The sequence below is a fragment of the Misgurnus anguillicaudatus genome, chromosome 20 (genome assembly GCF_027580225.2).
Source record: "Misgurnus anguillicaudatus chromosome 20, ASM2758022v2, whole genome shotgun sequence".
In the NCBI taxonomy this organism is placed as follows: Eukaryota; Metazoa; Chordata; class Actinopteri; order Cypriniformes; family Cobitidae; genus Misgurnus; species Misgurnus anguillicaudatus.
Genome location: NC_073356.2, coordinates 10,361,206 through 10,383,455, shown reverse-complemented (window position 1 = coordinate 10,383,455; position 22,250 = coordinate 10,361,206). Strand labels below are relative to the sequence as shown.

The 22,250-nt window shown below is 38.9% G+C and overlaps 1 protein-coding gene across 1 annotated transcript; it reads right to left on the bottom strand.

The window, feature by feature from the left end:
* Positions 1-540: 540 nt before the first annotated feature.
* Positions 541-5,308, bottom strand: myclb (MYCL proto-oncogene, bHLH transcription factor b). Its single transcript, XM_055219975.2, has 3 exons — positions 4,977-5,308; positions 3,984-4,573; positions 541-2,551 (listed from the first exon to the last, which is right to left on the bottom strand). Exons 2-3 carry the CDS (start codon positions 4,549-4,551, stop codon positions 1,893-1,895), a joined length of 1,227 nt encoding a protein of 408 aa, XP_055075950.2. The 5' UTR covers positions 4,552-4,573; positions 4,977-5,308; the 3' UTR covers positions 541-1,892.
* Positions 5,309-22,250: the final 16,942 nt, after the last annotated feature.

Genomic DNA, 22,250 nt, shown 5'->3' with positions numbered 1-22,250 from the left:
TTATAGGTTTTATTATTTATATATTTAAAGTTTTAATGGCTACTGAGACGTAGATATGTGTGCATTTCTGTAATGTATCTGTATTGTTCTTAATGGTAAGTCAATTATTTTTACAGTATGAATCATATTATATGTATAATATTTATTTAATTATGTATGCAAACATTACATTTTTAAAACAACCAGTAAAGGAAAAAGAAAAGAAAAAGACAGGCTATATTTAAAAAAAATACCCTGATAGAAAACTGTCAAATGTATGAAATATTTAATAAATTGTATTATCAAATACATGATATTGTGCCTTTTTAGTATAACCAATTCAAATCTTTAATCTTTCTAAATGTAACGTGATGAAAACGCTATAAAAGCACTACACTAAAGGGAAACATAGGGGGAACTGAGTTCGACACAACACCGTCATGGGACAGAGGTGAGAGCGAGGTGGCTGTCTGTGTGTGCGTTCGTGCGCGTGTGGTTTATGTAAACAAATCTGAAAGCATGTGTGTTAAATGCTTATTAACAAAAAACAATAGACTGGCATGATTTGAACTGAATTTATTTATCAAATTTCGACTTGTTATAGGCATATGAGGTACAGAACACAAAGTGCTTAAACAATGCTGCTGCCATTCATCTCCCAGTATGACACCTGACGACAATGGACCAAAAAAAATTTACAACAGTAGGTTACTGGTGACATATGCACACTTGCTGTCAATTTCTGACTGCATTTCAACCTTTCATACAATTTCTTAGGTGACACATGCCACTAGTACTTAACTTAACAATAAAATAGAAATCCAACAATGATACAATGAATTCTGTAAGAAAATATAATTAGTACAAAACTCTTAGCAATATGTTTTCCCACAAAAGAGATATTAAGCCAAAGTAAAGTCAGAACACAAGGGAATAGGCACTCAAAACAGCATAACAAAGTGGCTAGTGTTGAAAATGAAATGTCGATAGTGTTGTTTTATTTAAACTTTGAATTTTTAAAACTTTTCTTAACAAAAATAGAAACTTTAAGATACTCTTAGGGAAGGCATAGGCCAACCAAGTTTTAGGACAAATGACAGAAAAATAGAAAATAAAGTCTATTAACAGTGCTGATTTTTTGTATTCAAACAAAAAGTATGTTTTTTACATTATTATATACATATGTCCAGAGAATATGCCACAGTTTATATAGACCGCAAGCCTGTGCTGGACACCATCCTGAATGTTCATAAGAAAAATAACGTTCACTGAAGAAAACAAAAAGCATGGAACACATAATGTAACAAAGTAACAGTGATGCAACTTCCTGCCTGTTAATCTTGCAAAGTCATCAAGTGGAAATGGGGGCACACAGCTCTCCTTTTGAGTTAAATTAAGTATTACCCTTAAATAGAATTAACCAGATAAATTTAACATTCTTCCGCAAATACCTTAACAGTTTACGAGATCAATTAAACATGCATTTAAATTGCTACCTTTCAAATAATGCTTAACTTAGCATGCTAACTCGAAGGAAATATATATATACCCACCTAAATACTTTATTTATCTGTAGCTTTAGAGAAAGAATTTCTGAAAACACATTCAATTATTCACCTTTAAATCTTTTAGGTCTCAAAAACAAAAAAACAAAAGTTCTTTGGGAACATGTTTGAAGCTTAGTGGGGTCCACTTGAGAACACCAGTACCACAGCTTCCATACATATGTGATTTGTAAAGTATATCTCCACCCGGCTACAAAGGCAAATGTGCAAAGAACAAAAACACAAGAACTAAACTCAAACTGAAGTCCTTTCCATTAAATATCCCCATGTTTGGACCAAACACGCAGCTCTACAAAGTTCCTATTGAAAATATGGCTGGACTGGCTGTAAGGGTTCGACGGTGCTATTTTATGCACGTTTTAGTTCAGCGAGCCTCCGTAGTAACTGCTGTTGCCTGCTTTTCAACCGCTTCTTCTCTTGGGTCTTCTGTTTGTCATTGGCATGCAGCGTACGCAGGTAATCTGTCGCCCTGGTCAAGATCACAACCTTGGGCGTTTTCGGACAGTCAACCAGGCCCGGGATCTCATCCCGAAGGGCCAGGAACCGAGAACGCAAGTCATTACGGCGCTTTCTCTCCAAAAAATTGTGTGTCTTGCGCTTATCCGTGTCTTCACAGTCTGAACTTTGAGGGCTGGATGGCTGAGACTTGGGGTGGTAGGACGAATGAGTCGGTGAGGCAGTCTGACATGGGGCGGGAACTGTCGGGGAGGGTAGTTGGCTTCTGCTTTCGAGGGTTTGTGGTGTGGAACACAGCCGTGGCTGCAGGTTCTCTTGCCTGATCTTTTTGGCAGGAGGCGGCTCCTCCTCTTCTTCTTCTTCTTCAGGATAACTGTCTGGCGAGCGAGCGGCGTAGTTGTGTTGTTGCTGGTGAATGGAGATGTGGAAACGCTTCATGCAGGGGTCATAGGGGTCTGCGCGGACTGTGATGGTGACTGGTTTACGCCCGTTTACCAAGCGTGACTTGTTTTGCTTGTGTTCCACTGTCACTACATCGATCTCTTCATCATCTGCAAGGACAAAAAAAAGATATAAAGCCCATTAGTTTTGCAGGTGTCATTTACATATCTTGTAAACAGAATATTTAGTATCCAGGTCCAGGGGCCTCATGTATAAAACTGTGCGTAGGATTCTTACTAAAAGTCTACGTACGCACAACAGCCAAAAATGGCATACACCAAAAATTATGAAGACTTATAAAACAAAGCAATGTTCCCTTTATAAATCACAGATCACCTGCAAGTGTGCGTACATGAATCATCCTAATATCCCACCCTGCAAGCCCATTCTCCCATCAAGTTTGTTTTTTTATAAATCACAACCTTTGCGTGGGAACTGGCGTACGCACGTTTCCAGCCCTGTTTTGTGCGTACGCATGATTTATACATGAGGCCCCAGGTGTTTTTTTTCAACTTTTATCCAGACTTTGGTTACTTAAGTCACCATTCAACTATTAAAGGCTGTTATTTAACTTAATTCAGAATGAAATATCCAGTAAGATCCAAAACAACATTTATTTAAGGATTTAATTTCTTCCCTGTTTTCAGCTAAACAAATGCATGCGAGGCCCTTCTGTAACAAAAACTGATTTTTGAGTCACATCTAATGACGTGCTTTCATAACAAAAACATCTATTATTCCAAGAAGGCTATTATGCATGACAAACCCTAACCAATGATAAGAAATTCACTATTAAGCATTTAAAGGGGTATGAGTAGTTCACTAAAAAAATAAACATCATGTCATCATTAATTATTCATCGTCAAGTTGTTCTAAACCTATATAAATAGATATTTTGAAAAATGTTTTTAATCAAACAGATCTAGGGCAACATTCACTTCAATAGTATTATTTTTTTCCCTTCTATAGAAGTCAATGGTGCCCCAGATCTGCTTGGTTACAAACAATCTCCAAATGTATACAAAAGAAAGAAATGTATACAAAAAAATATCCAATAATAATAAAAGAAACATAGTAGAAAATTCATCTTAAATGACTTCTCCATAGCATCTCTAGATACTGATTTGGACAATTGAGTGGCCTTGAACACTTTAGCATTCAGACACTCTTATCATTGGTTACTGTGGTTAATCATGCACTAAGCACCACCCACAAGTGAAACAATTTCTCCTTTTCTTACACTTGAGGAATGCTAAACCTAAGCACTGCAATAAGTCCACACTATCACATTCCACACATATCAACACAAATACCAACCTCAATTCTAAAGCATTGAATACTTTCCTAATTTGCAATTTTGGGTCAGTGCCCTTACACCTAATAGTACATGAATGAATGGTATTTGTCTAAAAAATAAACATAACTGCACAACATGATCTCAGAGATCTTTCCATATCAAAAAAGGGAGGTCTGGAATAAAACCCTAGTACAAGTCACACAGCCTTGCACCATGTTGCGTTTAGTTTCTGTTTCTCAGCTTACCAGATGAGTCTGTTCTTGATTCTGACCCGGACGACACCTGTTTCTTGCAGCTGCCGCTCGTAGGGAAGGGAAGGACAGCTGCTGGATCCACGCAATCTGTCGCCAGGCTGTTGACACCCGGCGCGTCCACGGGGACGCACTGCGCCTTACCGGCGAGTTTCGACTGCGCCGTGCACGACAGGCGCTCGTTCACAACTTTCTCCAGCTGCCGGCTGGCGGAGAAACTGCTCCACATACAGTCCTGAATAATGATGGAGCTCAAATTCTCCAAAGTCTCCTCCGCATTCAGTTTGCACTGTCCTTCCTGCTCGTCGTCCTGTCCCAGGAATTGGGAGACCCACTCCAGTCTGTCCCCCGGAGATGGGCCGGTACCCTCCAGTATCCAAACAGGAGACATGGGCGGGGTTGGCACCAGCTCGAATTTTTTCCAAATGTCCTCGCTCGGTGCGGTGGATTTGAAAAAGTCCTCGTCCGAGTTGTGGTCGTCGTAGAAATAGTGCTGATATTGGTCGTATTCCTCCATCTCCCACTTCTTATTGCGCGATGCGTTTGAATTGATCCCTGGCATTTGTGTGTCGAAGTCTCAAAATCTAATAAAAGATTTTATTTTTAAAAATTATAAACAATTTGATTATGTTGTACATGCAGCAATTTTTTTTAAGTCTAGTTAACTTTCTTAAATACACTAATACAGTAGCTATGTTTATATTGACGTTTTGATTAAACCAATGGGAAACGATTTGAGATGCAAGATGTGATATTATTAGGCCAACAAAATAAATGCAATGCCACAGTATTGCGTCTGTATGTAGTTCCACTTTTATGGTTGAAACCTTGAAGTTTCGCAACTCCATTACATAACACTACGTTGTAACCCATCATGTTAGTTGATGTATAAACTAGCATCTACACCAGTCCTCAAGAGTTCATTTGGCCATCTGCAAAATTCCTTCCCCAAAAACCAAATAAAGCGAAAAAATATGAACCACTTACCGTAGTACAGTGCCAGGAGTCAGTAATATTGCATGTCATTTGAAACGCGACAAATACAATCTTGCAGTTCACCGGTAAGATTCAGCAGAAATCAGTCCTCCACTTCAGTATTTACACGAAAAGCTTTCATGTCAACAAGTGAAGGAGGCGTCAACACCCGTGTGCTAAATAATCCTAATATTTTTCCAAGTGTAATTTCTTGTATCCAGCTGTTGTTGAAGATGTTTTCTGATTTACACTCCGGCGGTAACTTCGCGTCACTCTTTATAGCGGCTGTAATCTCCTTTCGCCCCGGAGCTGGCGCTCACTATGGACACCTGAAGCGAGTACCGCACTATATTATTATCAGCCAAGTAGTGGGTAAATTTGCATACGAGGCGGGTAGTCAGTTAGTCACGCCCACCGCTTAAAGTGACAGTGCCTGGTTTGGAGCTGCAGTGTCTGTTGTTTTAGGTTGGGGGTTGTTTTCTAGTAAATGCAACAGCAAGAGCTAGAATATTTTTTGCTTACTTTTAATTAGTGCTGCACGATTACGACAAAAATCATAATTGATGATTAATCACATTTATATTGTAATTGCAATTGTTTTCTTTGTCAGTTAATAGATTTAAAATTGAAAAGATTTAAGTTTTAAAATGTTTTATAACTTTCAGTATGGTAAATTCTCCAGTAAATCCTAAAACAAATAGCTAAAGGACATGTCAACTTCTCAATTTTAAATTCACCACTGTATTTGGTGTCCACACATACTGCCGCACGCAACGCAAAGAAATGAGCACAAATGGACAGCAATTATGTAATTTTCTTACCCAAAATTGTATTCCCGATTAGCTTTTCGATTAATTGTGCAGCCGTATTTTTTATAGTTTCATTTAACTTTTTAATCATTTCAAACAAGTTAAAATCCCATTTTTTTGTCTTAAAATATGTGACCCTTCCAGTGAAAACCCAGCGATGTTCATGTTTTGTGATTTACAGTTTTTTTTACATACAATTATCCTACATAAAGAACATTCTTTAAAAAAAATTTAACCTTGATTTCTTTGATATTGACTGAGTAAGGTCATGTCAAAGATGGAAATCAATCAGTGAAATAAAATTTTGATGCTCCTAGTCTCATCATTAGATTATAAAATTTTAGCCTGGATTTCACAGACAGGGTAATAAATATATAATAATTTTATGACAACTTTATCTGCAATGAAAAAAGGCTTGTTAAATAAAAAAAATTCAAAATCATCCCTTTGTTATTGTCCAGAATGATCTGTCAGAAAAGGTTTATAGCATTAAACCATTATTTAAAAAGAGAATAAGTGAGGTTTGTTGCTGTTTCGCGTTTTGGGAGAAAAATTAATCATTATAATATATAGAATATGAAATGATTAGAATAATTATTCAAAATTCTGAATTTAGTCCTGTTCTCACTGTAAAATTTTTATAAATGTTATGTTATTTACTGGCAACAGTTTGTTTAAAGTTAAATGAACATTAAACATTAACTTCTTCCACCCTGAGGCTATTTTGGGGATTTTCGCCTGGATTTAGCCCAATTTCAAAACCTTCCCATTCCCACATGCAGAGGTTTACATACAAAAGTTTGATATCATTTTACAGAAAACCCTTTCAAATTACATAAAACACTGTTGAAAGTGCTAAACATGGTTGTATGTGTTTGTCAGTCCTCTAAAAAACAAAAAATAAATAAATTGGCACTTTTTGATGTTTTTTATCTAAAGTCTGAGTGGTAATGAAACCTGCAGACAGTTTTGCTTGATTCCAGCAATTGTCAGCTTACAGAGGAAAAAGGATTTTTTTCTCTATCATAATCTATGCAAAAGTTATTTTACTCCAACTGAAGGGAGGAATAATACTCTTTTTGTATACAATTTCTGCCTAAAAACATTTGAAGTGTCCTCATAACCACATACAGTGGAATAAATGCAATATCTTTATATAATTTTAAAGAAAACCCTTTAAAATTACATAAAAAGCTGGCAAATATTGTTATTTATGTTGTTTTTCATATGATGAACCACCAAATTTTCATTTTTTTTGTTGTAAACATTGTCTTTGAAAGTAAATATCTCTGGTTCTGGGTGCTCTAGCAGTCTGCAGACAGTAAACCCCTAAAAAAAGAATGATCTCTTTAGCATGTCGAATTCAAAAGTTATTCTTATTTTACTGAAGGGTGCACATAAATTTTTTATATAAATATTAATTTTTTGTTTTGCACATATAATAAATAGCAAGGGACTAATTATTCACACAACCAAAGAAAATGCTGTGAATGGACTCATTGTTTAGAGTAGGACCTTAGATAAAAGATGATGTAGCATTTGTGGCTATATGTGCTATCTGAGGCAGTTTACGCTCAAGTTTCAAGTAAATTTACAAAAGACCATTTTTTTTACCTCATTATTAGTTCGACGATTGATGGATATGTGTTGATATTGACTTTCATTTGATATAAGACTTGCCCATGTTTGTCATACTTGAAAAATATGAAATATGTGAATATTAAATGATATAAAAAAATATGGGGGTGATACTGTAAATTAAGTGTAAATAACTTTCTTACAGTAAAATATATCTCAAAGTGATGCATATCTGCAGAAAGTAGAGATTCTAAGCTTTTAAACAGTATCTCATATGTGTTACTGGGGTTCATGACAGACCATTAAATATTAAAGGAATATTTTATATTAAGTCATAAGCAATTTTGGACCCGGGACAGGGTCCTAGGGTTTACAAGTCTTTATCTTTACAAAATAAAACTTAAATAACAGCCTCATGCAAAGCATTCTTGGAAACAAAATCTGAAGGAAAAAACGGAAAAAGGTTGATAAGGATTTCTGGTTCCCAGAATGCTTTGCATGATGAGGCTGTTATTTTATAGTTTTATTCTTTAAAGACAAAGACTTGTTAATGTTTAATGTTCATTTAACTTTAAACAAACTGTTGTCAGTAAATACCATACATTTAAATCTACAGTAAGTTACTGGCAAACGGCTGCATAAGCATTTATTTTTTTATACAGTATTTGCATTATTGTGCAAGATTTCATACAAGTGAAGTGCAACACTTGTCAACATTATTTTGCTAGATTTATATCTCCTACACAGCAGCATCCCTATTTTTTTGTTTGCACGTGCTGCATTTCATTGAGCATATTGAGTAGATTGTTGTATTATTAATGTGAATGAAAGAGTAAGTAATACTCAGCATGTGCATCATGTCCGTGCTAATTTAGCTGAGCATGATAATCAGTTTTAATGAATTGCTGGCACTCAAGCTGACTGAAGGCTGTTTTTATGGCTTTATGCTTCCAAACATGTGTCTAGTCCCATATGGCAAATCTGTGCATTATGAAACAAATAATTGCAGACTAGTATCTCTTCATTTAATTTATCGTCTTCTTAATGTAAGACCATGACTATACGCAGAACGAAAAGACCTTTCCGCAGTGATTGACACATTTCCCTGGAGAGATGTACCTCTCCCCCCATAGCTTTATGGTCTTTTTCTAAATGAAGTTTTCTTTTGACCCATGCTTTTTGAACAATTGTCATTAGCAAATGTTTGGAGGTAGGTCAATAACACCAGACGTGGTGAGTTTTTTATTTCGAAATCCTCTTGCATAAGGCCCTCATAAAAATCTACTTTGTTTCCTTATCAGATGACCTGGTGGCAAAAATATTTAACATGTGACTCAAAGAAAATCTCTAAAGGAATGTATAGGGTGCAGCAGGACCCCTTACAGGTACATGAATGACCACACTGCATCTATAAACTGGTCGTATTGGCCCTAATTTCCTTTTTCATCAGAAGAATGACAACTATGTGAGATGGAGCTGATGCATGTGTGACTCTGGGGACAATGACTTGAAGAGAAGTGTGTGTTTGCATGTAAGTGTGTGTGAATGAGTGGCAGGGATTCTTGTACATTAACATGCTGTTATAGAGGTGCTAATGAAGAAGTCTGAACTTAAAGCTGCGCACTGGTAACCCATGGAGAAAGAAAGAAAGAAATTTGATGTGCATTACAATCAATATGACTTTTACAGTTTTGCTATATAGAGGACGATAAAATGCAATCAATTGTCCCAGTTGTACTTTGAAAGGCTTTTTTTTTTTGCTGGACCTGGGCCTGTAAGCAATGTGGAAAATTGCATTGGCCATTCATGATTTATTCATAACACATGTTTGGATCTGTAAATTCATAAATTAACATTAATTTATGTCTGCTGTTTTAAGAGTCTGTTCTGAGCAGAATACACATTACTAACAGATGGCTTTGTTGAAACTGCTGTGAAAATTTAGTTGCCATCACTGTTTTGCTTGATTTTATCAGGACCTGATTCCTTGAAACAATGACGTGCTATATTAAAACTTAAATAAGACGTCTAATGAAACTGCAAAAAGAATATTGTGAGAAAATGTGTATGTGCATGGGTTTCCAAAAGATAAGCATTCAATATGTAATACATTTATCATGGTATAAATATACAAATATGAAATCTGTCTCATAACATTCTTAAACTCTCATTGCTTACTGAGTTGCATTCTTAAAAGGCTGGCATCATGATTTCCCAGAAGCTTGACCCTTGAGTAACTAGGTTGACTGAACAGGTTCAATAAACCTATATGCATTTTAATCAGACAAGGAAGAAAACAGTGCCTAAAGTTATGTTTACATGACAATGATTTAGTGAAAAACATCAAAAAAGGAAAAAGAATTTGTTACGTGCAATTCCCTATAGCTTATATTAAATATTTGGGAATATATGTTTTCATATTTTATTAGGTTCTTTTATAAGGTGATGTCCTTAAACCTTTAACCTCATGTCACGAAATCGCCAAGCAGCTCCCGCCACCAGCCTCAATAACAATACAAACGTAGAAAAAAGTGAAGATTGAAGACAAGGTGCAGGGAAATTAAGGTTGGGAATTTACATAATTAAAAAAAGAAGATTAAGCTGCTAAATGCAGAAATACGAACCATGTGTAGCACAAAAAACACTCCTGTAGGCCGCCATTGTTGATGTAGTTCATCGCAGGTACTCACGCTGTCGTGGTTACGCACCTGAACCGAAATGAACTTCCGGTCTGTATGACTAAACTAATCTCTGAAACAAATGCCTTGTTGAAAATAAAATGTTTTGGTTTGCTATAGACGACTGGAAACGGCAAGCGTGGAGCACAACTGCGCGCAAATGTTTGACAGCCAGGCAAGAATTCAAGGAGCTGTAGCTAACATTGTATACATTAATTTTACACAGTAACGTTAGCTCAGCATGAGATATGATATATGAACGAAGGTAATTTAGTGCTGGGCAGAGAGTGATGAAAGCTGTCGTGATTATAATCCAGGTAGGACAGGATGCGGATCCAAATGCAGTGAAGTTTATTAAAAATAACAACAAACAAGCAAAAACATGGCAGGTAATTCAACAAGACAGGAACACGAAAAAACACCAAAACATTGAGTAACGATCGACATCAGACACTGGAAACACTAGGCTTAAATACACAGAGTAATCAGGGAAAACAAGACACACCTGGGGAACAATCATCACACGGACCAATGAACAAAAGAACTACAAAGAACTACAGACATGGATGACACAGACATGACTTCAAAATAAGAGTACAAGACAGGGTACACAGACGGAGTTCATTACATAGCCCCTCCCCTAAGAGCGGCTTCCAGACGCTCCCAGAGAGTCCACAATAAAGTCCAGGTTGGTGGAGGAATGGAGGTGGAACCAGGGGGAGGGACGGTGGGCTCGGACCATGAAAGTTCATAGGCAGGAGCCAGGGCGAAGCCGCGGGCGGAGGCTGGAGCCAGGGCGGAGCCGCGGGCGGAGGCTGGAGCCAGGGCGGAGCCGCGGGCGGAGGCTGGAGCCAGGGCGGAGCCGCGGGCGGAGGCTGGAGCCAGGGAGGAGCCGCGGGCGGAGGCTGGAGCCAGGGAGGAGCCGCGGGCGGAGGCTGGAGCCAGGGAGGAGCCGCGGGCGAAGGCTGGAGCCAGGGAGGAGCCGCGGGCGGAGACAGGGACCAAGGAGGAGCCGCGGGCGGAGACAGGGACCAAGGAGGAGCCGCAGGTGGAGACAGGGACCAAGGAGGAGCCGACAGAACTGGCAACCAGGGCGGAGCCGGCAGAGCGGGAACCCAGGGCGGAGCCGGCAGAGCGGGAACCCAGGGCGGAGCCGGCAGAGCGGGAACCCAGGGCGGAGCCAGAGGCCAGAGAGGGACTGGATACCAGGGTGGTGCTGGTGGTATCAGGAACCTGGGTAAAAGAGAACAACAGAGAGAGGCCCTCTGGGCCAGGTTAGGCAGGGCAGTAGGTTCACATTTAGTCATCTCGGACCAGACAGTGAGGGCAAGGAGCTTGGGGACTCCCATCTTGGGACAGGCCGACAGTTCAGCACTGGCCATAGTCTTAGCGACAATAACGAGTCTCTGGAGCTTCAGGGTGACCACACCAGCTGACCAATGTGGCTCAGATGACTCACTCGGCTCAGATGACTCACTCGGCTCAGATGACTCACTCGGCTCAGATGACTCACTCGGCTCAGATGACTCACTCGGCTCAGATGACTCACTCGGCTCAGATGACTCACTCGGCTCAGATGACTCACTCGGCTCAGATGACTCACTCGGCTCAGATGACTCACTCGGCTCAGGGGAATCAGAAGACTCACTCGGCTCAAGGGAATCAGAAGACTCACTCGGCTCAGGGGAATCAGAAGACTCACTCGGCTCAGGGGAATCAGAAGACTCACTCGGCTCAGGGGAATCAGAAGACTCACTCGGCTCAGGGGAATCAGAAGACTCACTCGGCTCAGGGGAATCAGAAGACTTGGGGAACTCAGAAGATTCAAGGGACTCAGAAGATTCAAAGGACTCGGGGAACTCAGAAGATTCACTCGGCTCTGAGGATTCAGGAGATTCACTCGGCTCGGAGGACTCAGGAGATTCACTCGGCTCGGAGGACTCAGGAGATTCACTCGGCTCGGAGGACTCAGGAGATTCACTCGGCTCGGAGGACTCAGGAGATTCACTCGGCTCGGAGGACTCAGGAGATTCACTCGGCTCGGAGGACTCAGGAGATTCACTCGGCTCGGAGGACTCAGGAGATTCACTCGGCTCGGAGGACTCAGGAGATTCACTCGGCTCGGAGGACTCAGGAGATTCACTCGGCTCGGAGGACTCAGGAGATTCACTCGGCTCGGAGGACTCAGGAGATTCACTCGGCTCGGAGGACTCAGGAGATTCACTCGGCTCGGAGGACTCAGGAGATTCACTCGGCTCGGATGCAGCGGCAGCCATCTTGTGAACTGGCTCGGGTGCAGCGGCAGCCATCTTGTGAACTGGCTCGGGTGCAGCGGCAGCCATCTTGTGAACTGGTGCAGGCATGGCGGCCATCTTGATAACAGGTGCAGGTATGGCAACGGCCCTCTGGGGAACAGGTGTAGATATGGCAATGGCCCTCTTGATAACAGGTGCAGGTATGGCAGTAGCCATCTTGAAAACAGGTGCAATCATGGCGGCGGCCATTTTGGGAACTGGTGCAGGTGTAACTACTGCACCTTTAACAATGGGTACAGTGATGATGGTGGCTTTCTGACAACTCGGAGCTGGTATTGTTGCGGCAAACTCGAAAACTGGGGCAGGTTTAATAACAGCGGACTGAAGCATGTGATTGGATGAAGTGGCGGCCATTTTGTGCACGGAGTCGGGCATTGACACGGAGAGAACAGGACAAGACAGGGCGATACCCGGGACAACAGTCCTTTGTGAAGGAGCAGCAGACATTACTTCCCACAATTCAGGGACAACCTGCGCACGCCTCCGACCATGCCCGTCCACATAACGGGTGAACCCCCAGAAGTCTAAAGACTCGAGCCTGGCCATTTTCCAGCGTGGTATGGGTTCGTCCAGACAGTCATTAAAAATGTAGTTTAGCTCCATGTCACGAAGACCCAAACCAGACGCCAATGTCCAAAAGACTTGAGCAAAACAACTCACAGTCTGCCCCCGCTGATGGAGGGCAGTAAGGTCCGCTAGTCTGTCCCACCACTCCTCCTCCGTGGAGGGAGGACAAACCTGAACACCGCCACAACGAAGCATACTGGAATCCCCAAGACACACCTGGGGAACAATCATCACACGGACCAATGAACAAAAGAACTACAAAGAACTACAGACATGGATGACACAGACATGACTTCAAAATAAGAGTACAAGACAGGGTACACAGACGGAGTTCATTACAAAAGCGCAGTCTTCTGACAACAGTGTGTTTTTAAATATTTCATTGCTTTCTTTTAAATTGCTCAAATTCATCACTTGGCATCACATTCATGATTTTAAGGTAAAATGACACTTTTTCGCTTCAATCCACGAGCATTTAAATCAGGAGTGGGGAACCCTGGAGGGCCACTGTCTTGCAGAGTTTAGTTCCAACCCCAACCAAACTCACCTGAATTTCATTTCCAAGTAATCATGAAGACTTGAATAAAAAATTCCAGGTGTGTTTAATTAGGGTTGGAACTAAACTCTGCAGGACAGTGGCCCTCCAGGACCCAGGGTTCCCCACTCCTGATTTAAACCACAAACAAAGCATTGTCACTTTAATTGAGCATGAGCAGAACCGTCACATAAACGATCGCAGCACTGCTGCTACAGCGCCGCGAGCTCATGCTGCTTATGCATGCAGTTATGAATGCTTGTTAACATGGGTGCTGAAAAAACACGCGCCGCTTACGCACTGCTCACACTTGCTGTGCGAAACCGGCGTGGACTGGCTACTACTCTATGGCGCCGCCATTTTGGGTCTGACGAATCGACGCACATATTTTGCGCGTTGTCCCAGCCCTAGTCTGAATACCTCTGACTTCAGCCGGAAATGTGACACTCCTCACCATGTTTAAAAGACTCGGTTGCTAACAATAGTTAACTTACAGGCTGTGAGTCCAAAGCGGGAGGAATAATGTCGGTCTTGTCAACATCACCAATTCCAGGAAGTAAACTGTTGCCTACAATCCGTGTGTTTGTTGTAGTCCAAAAAAGAGATTTACGTTGGAGACGATAACTTGCTTCATTGTTTACTTTGAGGTTTGTACCTTGTGCATATCGTTAACATGTATTAATACACACTTACACACCAAAGAAAATGTAAAATGGTGAATCAGACCATAGGTGATCTTTAAATCTAAACTGGCAGCTTCAGACTATCAGACAATTTAGCAAAAACTGAACATCGAGCGAGACTGAAAGGCATACATGCATTAACAATACTGAATCATAAAAGTACATGTATTATCTTTAAAAATAGGATATCTGAGCTTGTAAAGGGAATTCATGCATTTTATGTATTAGATAACTCATAATTTAATATTTTACTTTAAAGTCACGTCAATAATGTCATTTTGCACCTTTTATGGCAACTTATAATTAAGCATTAAACAGGTTTTAAATTGTATTTTTTCTTCTGCAACACAAAGTTAACAGTTTACTACATTTTTGCAAAGTACATGTACAGTAATTGTATTGAAAATCCCTCCTCAAACAGAGACCACAAAGAAGAGCATGAATTAGGATTTGGGACCCGAGCCGTTTCTCAATGTCAAGGATACTTCCTTGGCAGGACTAGTCCTTACAAGTCACTTCCTTCAGAGGCGAGGCGAGGCTCCTTTTAAGCATTCGGAGAACACGTTAAATGGAACAGGCTAACAAGTGCACGTCATTACGTCATTGCGTGATTGAAAGGTGTGCTTTCGGTGCTCCGCGCATAGGATTGTGGGTGATTTCAGCGCGTGAAGAGCGCGAAGGATACAAATTTGCATCCTTTCCTGTATATGGGATATTTCTCGAACGAAGGACTCAGTCCTTGGCTGAAATTTCGAGGATCCTTGACATTGGAACAGTCCTTCGACGGACGTCGATGACGTAGCATCCTCGAAATTCTAGCTTCCGAGGATCCTTCCTTGACATTGAGAAACGGCTCCGGTGTCTCCTTGTTGTTTCCTATTGGTCGGATTTTAAAAGATGCACGAGCCAATCCTGAAGCATCCATCGCCCTTCTGTGTGCAAATGCAAATGAGGGTTGTTGGTGGGTGGCTTGACATCACTTTGAAATGTATGTGAGATGGATGGCTGAGGACAAGAGAGTAAAGACTATGCAGAAATTCTGTGTATAAGCAGATTTTGTGGAAAATAAGTATATATGTTAATATGTGCAATATGTTAATAAACTGATTTTTAATTAAGAAGTTAAACTTTATATATTTAAATGAAAGCCCATTCCACTAATCTTTTCTTAATATATTTTATCTGTGATGCATTGCCCCTATACTTTTACAGATGCTCATCATTAACTTTTTAAACTTTATTCATTAATTAAATATTTTATTTATTTATTTATTTTGACACTGCATGTATGTTTAAAAGTATATTCACAATACAAAAGGGCTGCACGATATTGACGAAAAATGTGAAATGTGATAACTTGCTAAATGATGCGACATACATTATTGCTTTAAGTCTGCAAAATCAATTTAAATTATAATAAAATATATTTAATTACTTAAAATTATACTTAAAATTGTTACAATATTTATCTTTTACTTGATCAGTACACAGATATAATTATAGAAATATATATATTTATATCTATAATAGATGCCATCCATTCTGATGCTGTGACCCTGTAAAAATAGTCTATGTAGCATCTGTATGTAAATCACAATTGTAACACCATTCCTTTCAAAATGTCCATTTTGGCATTTGTGCTTTTTAAAATGTTTTCTTTTGCTCTGAATCCAAGAAAAGACATTCAGAGATGCTCTTTTTCACACTCCCATGCTTCTCATGAATATATAAGCAACCCAACGAGAGGTCTGGGCGTAGAGGTTTTGTCCAGCGGGTTTCAAAGCGCCGGCTATTGACCATCGAGACTGAATGTGAGTGGGAGGGTCACGTGGCCCCAGTGATTGATAGGTGCTCATTAATCGAAAAGGGTGTGGGTTTTTACTGCATTCTTATGAGACTCAGCCCTGGGAGAAAGCCGGCTGTCAGCTCGGTTCTGGGTACGGCTTGTACTTGTTGCAAACTGCACGTTGGCTGCAGAAACGGGGTGAGAGAGAGAACGAAAGAGAGAGAGAGAGGATAGATGGAGATGAAGAGAGAGAGAGGTGGTGCATTTCACAACAACAGCCACAAAGTGAAAAGATTTCATAACCACTATCTGACAGTGAGAAATGAAAAGACTTCAAAATAAACAAAATGAGCACTGCTATTCGACTATTTGCATATTTCACCGGGAAGATGTGGAGATAGTAAAACTTTCATTGCATTCATTTGTTTTAAATATTAGTTCTGCATCGAGTGAACCCTTAACTTCTTCTCGACTCCTAAAGTTCAGGATGCATGTAAACATACCGGTTAGATCCTGTCTATTGTTGCCGTTTACTCTGTTATGGTATGTCTTTTAACATCAGTTAATAGAGGATTTGCATGTGGGTATCTATTACATCCATCAAACGCTTCTCCTTTCCATGGTGTAAAAGAGGAAACTGAGCACCATATATGTGTTTATTCACTTCACTTTTCATTGGACTTGTCTCAGAGTACTGACACCTGCCAGATAAGATATTTAAACTGTGACAGTAACCAACCAGCCGGAACAATCTTGCAACAAACAGGAATGCCATATCACATATCACATGTAAATATCTTTTCTCTGCACCTTTATGCAATGTATTCAAGCTGCCTTTCGCTTGATTGTTTTACATTAATAATTGATAACAATAATAAGATTGCATATTTTGGGTCTTTAACCTTAAGTAAATTAAAAAAAAATAATAATTTAAAATTAATTAATTCAAGGCTTTTTCCCTATTTAGTTGTTTGTGGCTTTTTTGCCCAATTGACTTCCATTATAACGAAAAGATTTTTGACACCATATTATCATGCATTCTGTATTGTTGGTGTTTTTGTTGTTGTTGTTGTCATTTTTACTGTTGATCACCATGTGGCACCATTAATCTTTTAGTAGCCCTGTGCAAAAAACAGAGCTTAATTTCTGGCTTGTACATTTAATTATATGGAGTATAACAGCATATTATTGTGTGTGTCTGTATCTATGGGCTCTATCATACACCCGGTGCAATGCAGCGCAATGCGCGATGCAAGTGTCTTTTAGTTTCAACCCGGTGCAATTATAATTTTAACGTTTAGCGCCATGTTGTTTAAATTGCAAATGCATTTGCACCCAATTTTGCACCCATGGGCATTCTGGTCTAAAAACGAGGTGTGTTCAGACACATTGTTGGCGTGTTGCTATTTTGAGGCAACTAAAATAGACAATGCCATTGACCAACTAAAACCTGCTCTAAAGTCGATTTTTGTTTTTGTTATTTAATGAGCGCATTAGGATAATATGTGCCTATGAATGGGACGACAACACGTGTTTGCTTATCACATGGATGCGCAGCAGCACAAAAACGCTTTTAAATATAAAAGATTAAAGGATTGAATGTAAAAGATTATTATTGAGTCTCTAGGACATAAATGAGGACCGAGTATGAGACGTTAGAAGGCGCAAAGAGCTGCTTCACCTGTAGCCTGGTAAATAATTAAATGCTTTGCTTTAAACAAATGGATCTATTTTTAAATGTTTTTAAATGCTGCACGGATTTATTTTACATGATGACTCTGTACCTGTGGATATCCTGAGATGAGAAACATTTTAAGTAATGCTTTTTAAAAAATCCATGGCCCTGTCCGAGTGCTGAAACGCTTCGGCTCTCCGTGCTTTGTAAATTCTTTATCTCTTGTTTGTATTTTTAGTACAAACCTTTTCTTGCATATTACAATGATTATCTACGATATCAATAGGCTACATTCAGAGCAATTAAAAAAGCCTGCTATTTCTTTGACTGAAAGAAAATGGCTTATAAAGGTTTTAATCTAAAAAAAAAAAACAATTTTAATAAAAATGAAAACACATTTTTTTAACATTATTCTTAAACTGGGGGTCTTCTTCCTCCACTTGGTTTTTCAGTTTACAAAGTCCATCATCTAAATAGGGATTAGACATAGCGCCACTCTCATTGGTTAATTGCATGTTACGCCCCAAACACACCCATTACTCATTAGGAAACAACCCTTTTCGACAAACCATTTTTTCCATCGTTAAATTAGCAAAAGTGGCATCGGACACGCCCATTTAGACCGTGCACTGTGCACATTAGACAATGCGCTTAGATTGTTAAAATAGGACCCTATGTGTGTGTGTGTGTGTGTGTGTGTGTGTGTGTGTGTGTGTGTGTGTGTGTGTGTGTGTGTGTTTCTCCCAAATAAGTGACATCACTCATGAGGGCATTAATTTAGTGGCTACTGCGAACAACCTGAAAGAGTAGTAAATTTGCCCACGGTATATAGTTGAGTTTTTGAAAAGTTTCAAAGCTTTTTCTCAAAATATGTCACCAAAAATCATTCCATTTGCTAAAACACAGAGAAAGTTGTGGCCAAATTAAGACTCAAAAAACCAACACTGTGCTGTTAACATCCCGAACAACACATAAGGGTTAACCTAATCCCTCTCTGGGAAACTGCTCCTACATAAATATATACAGTAGTGATACTCATTGCAGTGGGTGATATATCGGCTAATATTTGGATATTTTTAATTTATACATTTAAATAGTGTAATTTGAAATGTGTTTATTTTGTTGCCACTGAAACATCTATAAACAGAGCTGAAAACATTTTACTTTTTCTTACTAACAATTACAAATCATGTGACTGGTATATTAGATTTTTTTACTGTATATATTTGTAAAGATTACACCCAATAAATGTTCTATATGTCTTATATTTACTGTAATAATCAATAAACCCATATCAGTCTTTTCTTGTACCTTTGTCTCTAGACATACACTCAAATCAGTAGCCCGCAACGACTGCATTTCAATACCGCTCGCTTTTACCACTTGAAACACCACAACTGACTAAGAGTCTCTGACTTTGCTCGCACTACAAGTAGCTTGGATTGTACCCAGAAAGCAGACGACTTTCCGCCAAAAGTCAGCAGTTCCGGTGCGGATCCGGCCCGCGTGGCCCGGAGTCATCTGCTGTCTGAGTACAAAGCTTGTTAATTAAATTTGTGCTTTTGTTTTTTTTTGTGTGTATCCTTGTTGACATACTGTACAGTAGGGAGTGATTCCAAAACCTTCTCTGCTGCATCCTGATCCAACCTGGCTTTTGATAATCTCCACCCACTTAACTGCGTGAGCTTGTGATAGCTCTGCAATCTCTGACAGACACCTACACACCCACCTGCTTACACATACAGATTTGCATGCACAAATTAAACACTCGTACCTACTCACAGCTAAATAAACCACAATAAAAGCACCATCGAAGTAATTCCTATTTCTGTGCTATATTTTAGATAATTTAAAACATTATTTGTAATTGTTCATCAGTTTTGAAGTCATCAGTGCCAAAACACCATTGGATCTTTTGTGTGTCATAAAAAACAAACACCCACAATTCAAATCAGTTTAAATATGTGATCCAGTCTGTGAAAACCCAGCTATAGTCATGTTTTGTGATTTACTGATCATAATTTAAATAACATTCTGTTAAAATATAATCTTAATTTCTTTAATATTGACTGAGTTAGGTCATGTCAAAGATTGAAATCAATGACTAAAATCAAACTTTGATGCTATAAATCTCATGTTTAGTAGATTATGAGACTTTAGCCTTGATTTTACAGACAGCGTTACATGTGCGAGACATACAGTAGAATGAAATTTGAGGTGTGAATAAATAATGACTTCTCACAAAGGAATTCAATATATAGAAAGAGGGAAAGAAAAACAGACAGAGAGAAAGAGAGAGAGAGAGAGTCTGGGATAAACGACATCCTCTGGTGGGTATGTGCATGATAGTGATCTCTCTCCCTCTGGTCACCTCCTCCACATTCCTAGAAATCCACGGAGCAGCCAAAATGCGAGATCACGTCATTGATTTGATGTCATCTTTGTTCGATCATACAAGCCACTGTTTATTTGGCACATGGGTTGCAGACGTCCTCTTGTGACTTGAAAAAGAGAATCAAACCACAAGCAGAAGAAATGCAAAACCTCAAAAGGTCATAACTTTCATTAACAGCCCATACATGCAAAAAAAAGTGTAATTTGAGTTAAGAGTGATGTGAAGGTCATAGCCACAATTATAAAATTTAAAACCGATGCTCAGGGCCTGACGATTTCATGTATCATACATATTATATATGCAGGGGTGTCACGGTGGAAAGGTAGGACAATTCTAAGGGCCCATGCACTATTTGGGCCCCCAAAGATCCTTTTAATTTGTAATAACATGGGTGTGGTAGAGGACCCAGCATTATATTCTTTCATAGGGCCCAAAATTGCTAGTGGTGCCCTTGTATATATCTAGACATGTACTGTAAAATAATCTATACACTCAACAAATCCACATGTTTTTTGTTACTTTAACTTAACAAATTAAGTTAAGCAATTTCAACTTATCCCAAGTCAACCTATGTCAACTTATCCCAAGTCAAAACTTAGTAGTAGGTTAAATTGACATGCTGCATTTTTTTGACAGTGTACAGTATAGACGGTTTCAGCAGTAACAACATAAACAAGCGGCTTTCGTGGTCATCACGTAACTCTCGGTAAACTACGCTAAGAATAAATAATAACAAAGTCCTTTTAAAGTCGTTTATTTATATAATAAGCACAATAAACAACACGTAGATTAGCTAGGAAACCAAAACATTTGTTATTTTCAATGAGGTATTTGTTCAAGAGTTTAGTTTCAGCCTTTTCAGACCTTTAAACAAACAGAAACCGGAAGTAAAGTTCTAACCAGATGCGTTACCGCGTCACCGCACGTGCGTCCGATGAAACCATCTATATGTAAAGTACATAAAAATATATGAGAAGTTCAGATCCAAAAATCTCTGAAGCCGCCTTTCCACTGCACACGACATACGGAAACGACAGTCGGAGTTCTCCCCCTAGTGGCAGTCGTAATGAAGTTTCAATTTAATCGTATATGGGAGAGAAGCTCATTCCAGCGCAAGAGGCTTCATTCTAATATGTTTACCATGGTGGAATAAATAAATGAACGCAAATAAATGAAACAATAAACAGCTATGCATATATGACAAAGATTGCAAATATTTTTTAGAGAGAACATATAAAGACAAGATTAAAATAATAAGGTACACAAATTAAATTAATAATGTATTACTTATCAGTAATCAAAAGTGTTTTTTTAAGGATTCAAGTGTTACTAATAAAGTAAACCAAAAGGATTAATAATTTTCACCTCACACACAGTTTGTGATTGGAATACAATGAAAATCATAACTTCCGGTCAGCATATCGCATGCGGTTTAGTCGCACAATTTTTTTAACGGATCCAACGCTCAAAACGGATCCGATATTTACGCATCCGCAGATGGTCGGCACCTCACGCAACCCCTTTGCGACTCTCCATAGGAAATGAATGACTTCCGGCTTATCGGCCGTCGTTTGTCGTGTGCACTGGAAAGGCGGCTTGAGTGTGTCTGACATGTTTTCTTCTAAGTAAGCTCTTTTGTTTAATTCAGTAATTGTACTTTAATGGCAATGTAAAGGTTATTAGTGAGTAAATGAAATACCTTCATTTTCACAAATGTCACTTTAGTAATTTCATTGGTCTTTCGCTACAAAACCCTTTTTTGGCAAAAATCTCCAAATAAATTTTTTTGGACATAAAATAGTAAACAGTTGTAAAATTACTAAGGATGCTACTAGAAACTAGTGCTGGGAAAAGATTAATCGCGATTAATCGCATACAAAATAAAAGTGATTTTTGGCATAATATGAGTGTGTACTGTGTGTAATTATTATGTATATATATATAAATACACACACATTCATGTATTTAAAAAACATTTACATGTGTATATATTTATTTATATTTTATATATTCTTTATTATATAAAGATTTAAACAAATGATATATAAATAAAAAATCTAAAACGAATATATGTATGTGTGTGTGGTTAAATATACATAATAATTACACACAATACATACACATATATTATGCAATGAAACACTTTTATTTTATATAAGATTAATCGCGATGAATCTTTTCCCAGCACTACTAGAAACATAGCAAACGATAAAAGTCAGAATATAAAAATGAAGAAACTGAACCACACATTAGGGGGCCATGCAT

Excerpts from the sequence above, each read along its gene's own strand:
- myclb (XM_055219975.2), bottom strand. The coding sequence starts at position 4,551 with ATGCCAGGGATCAATTCAAACGCATCGCGCAATAAGAAGTGGGAGATG. Across the intron at positions 2,552-3,983 it reads ATCAAGAACAGACTCATCTG|ATGATGAAGAGATCGATGTA; the intron begins GTAAGCTGAGAA and ends TTGTCCTTGCAG.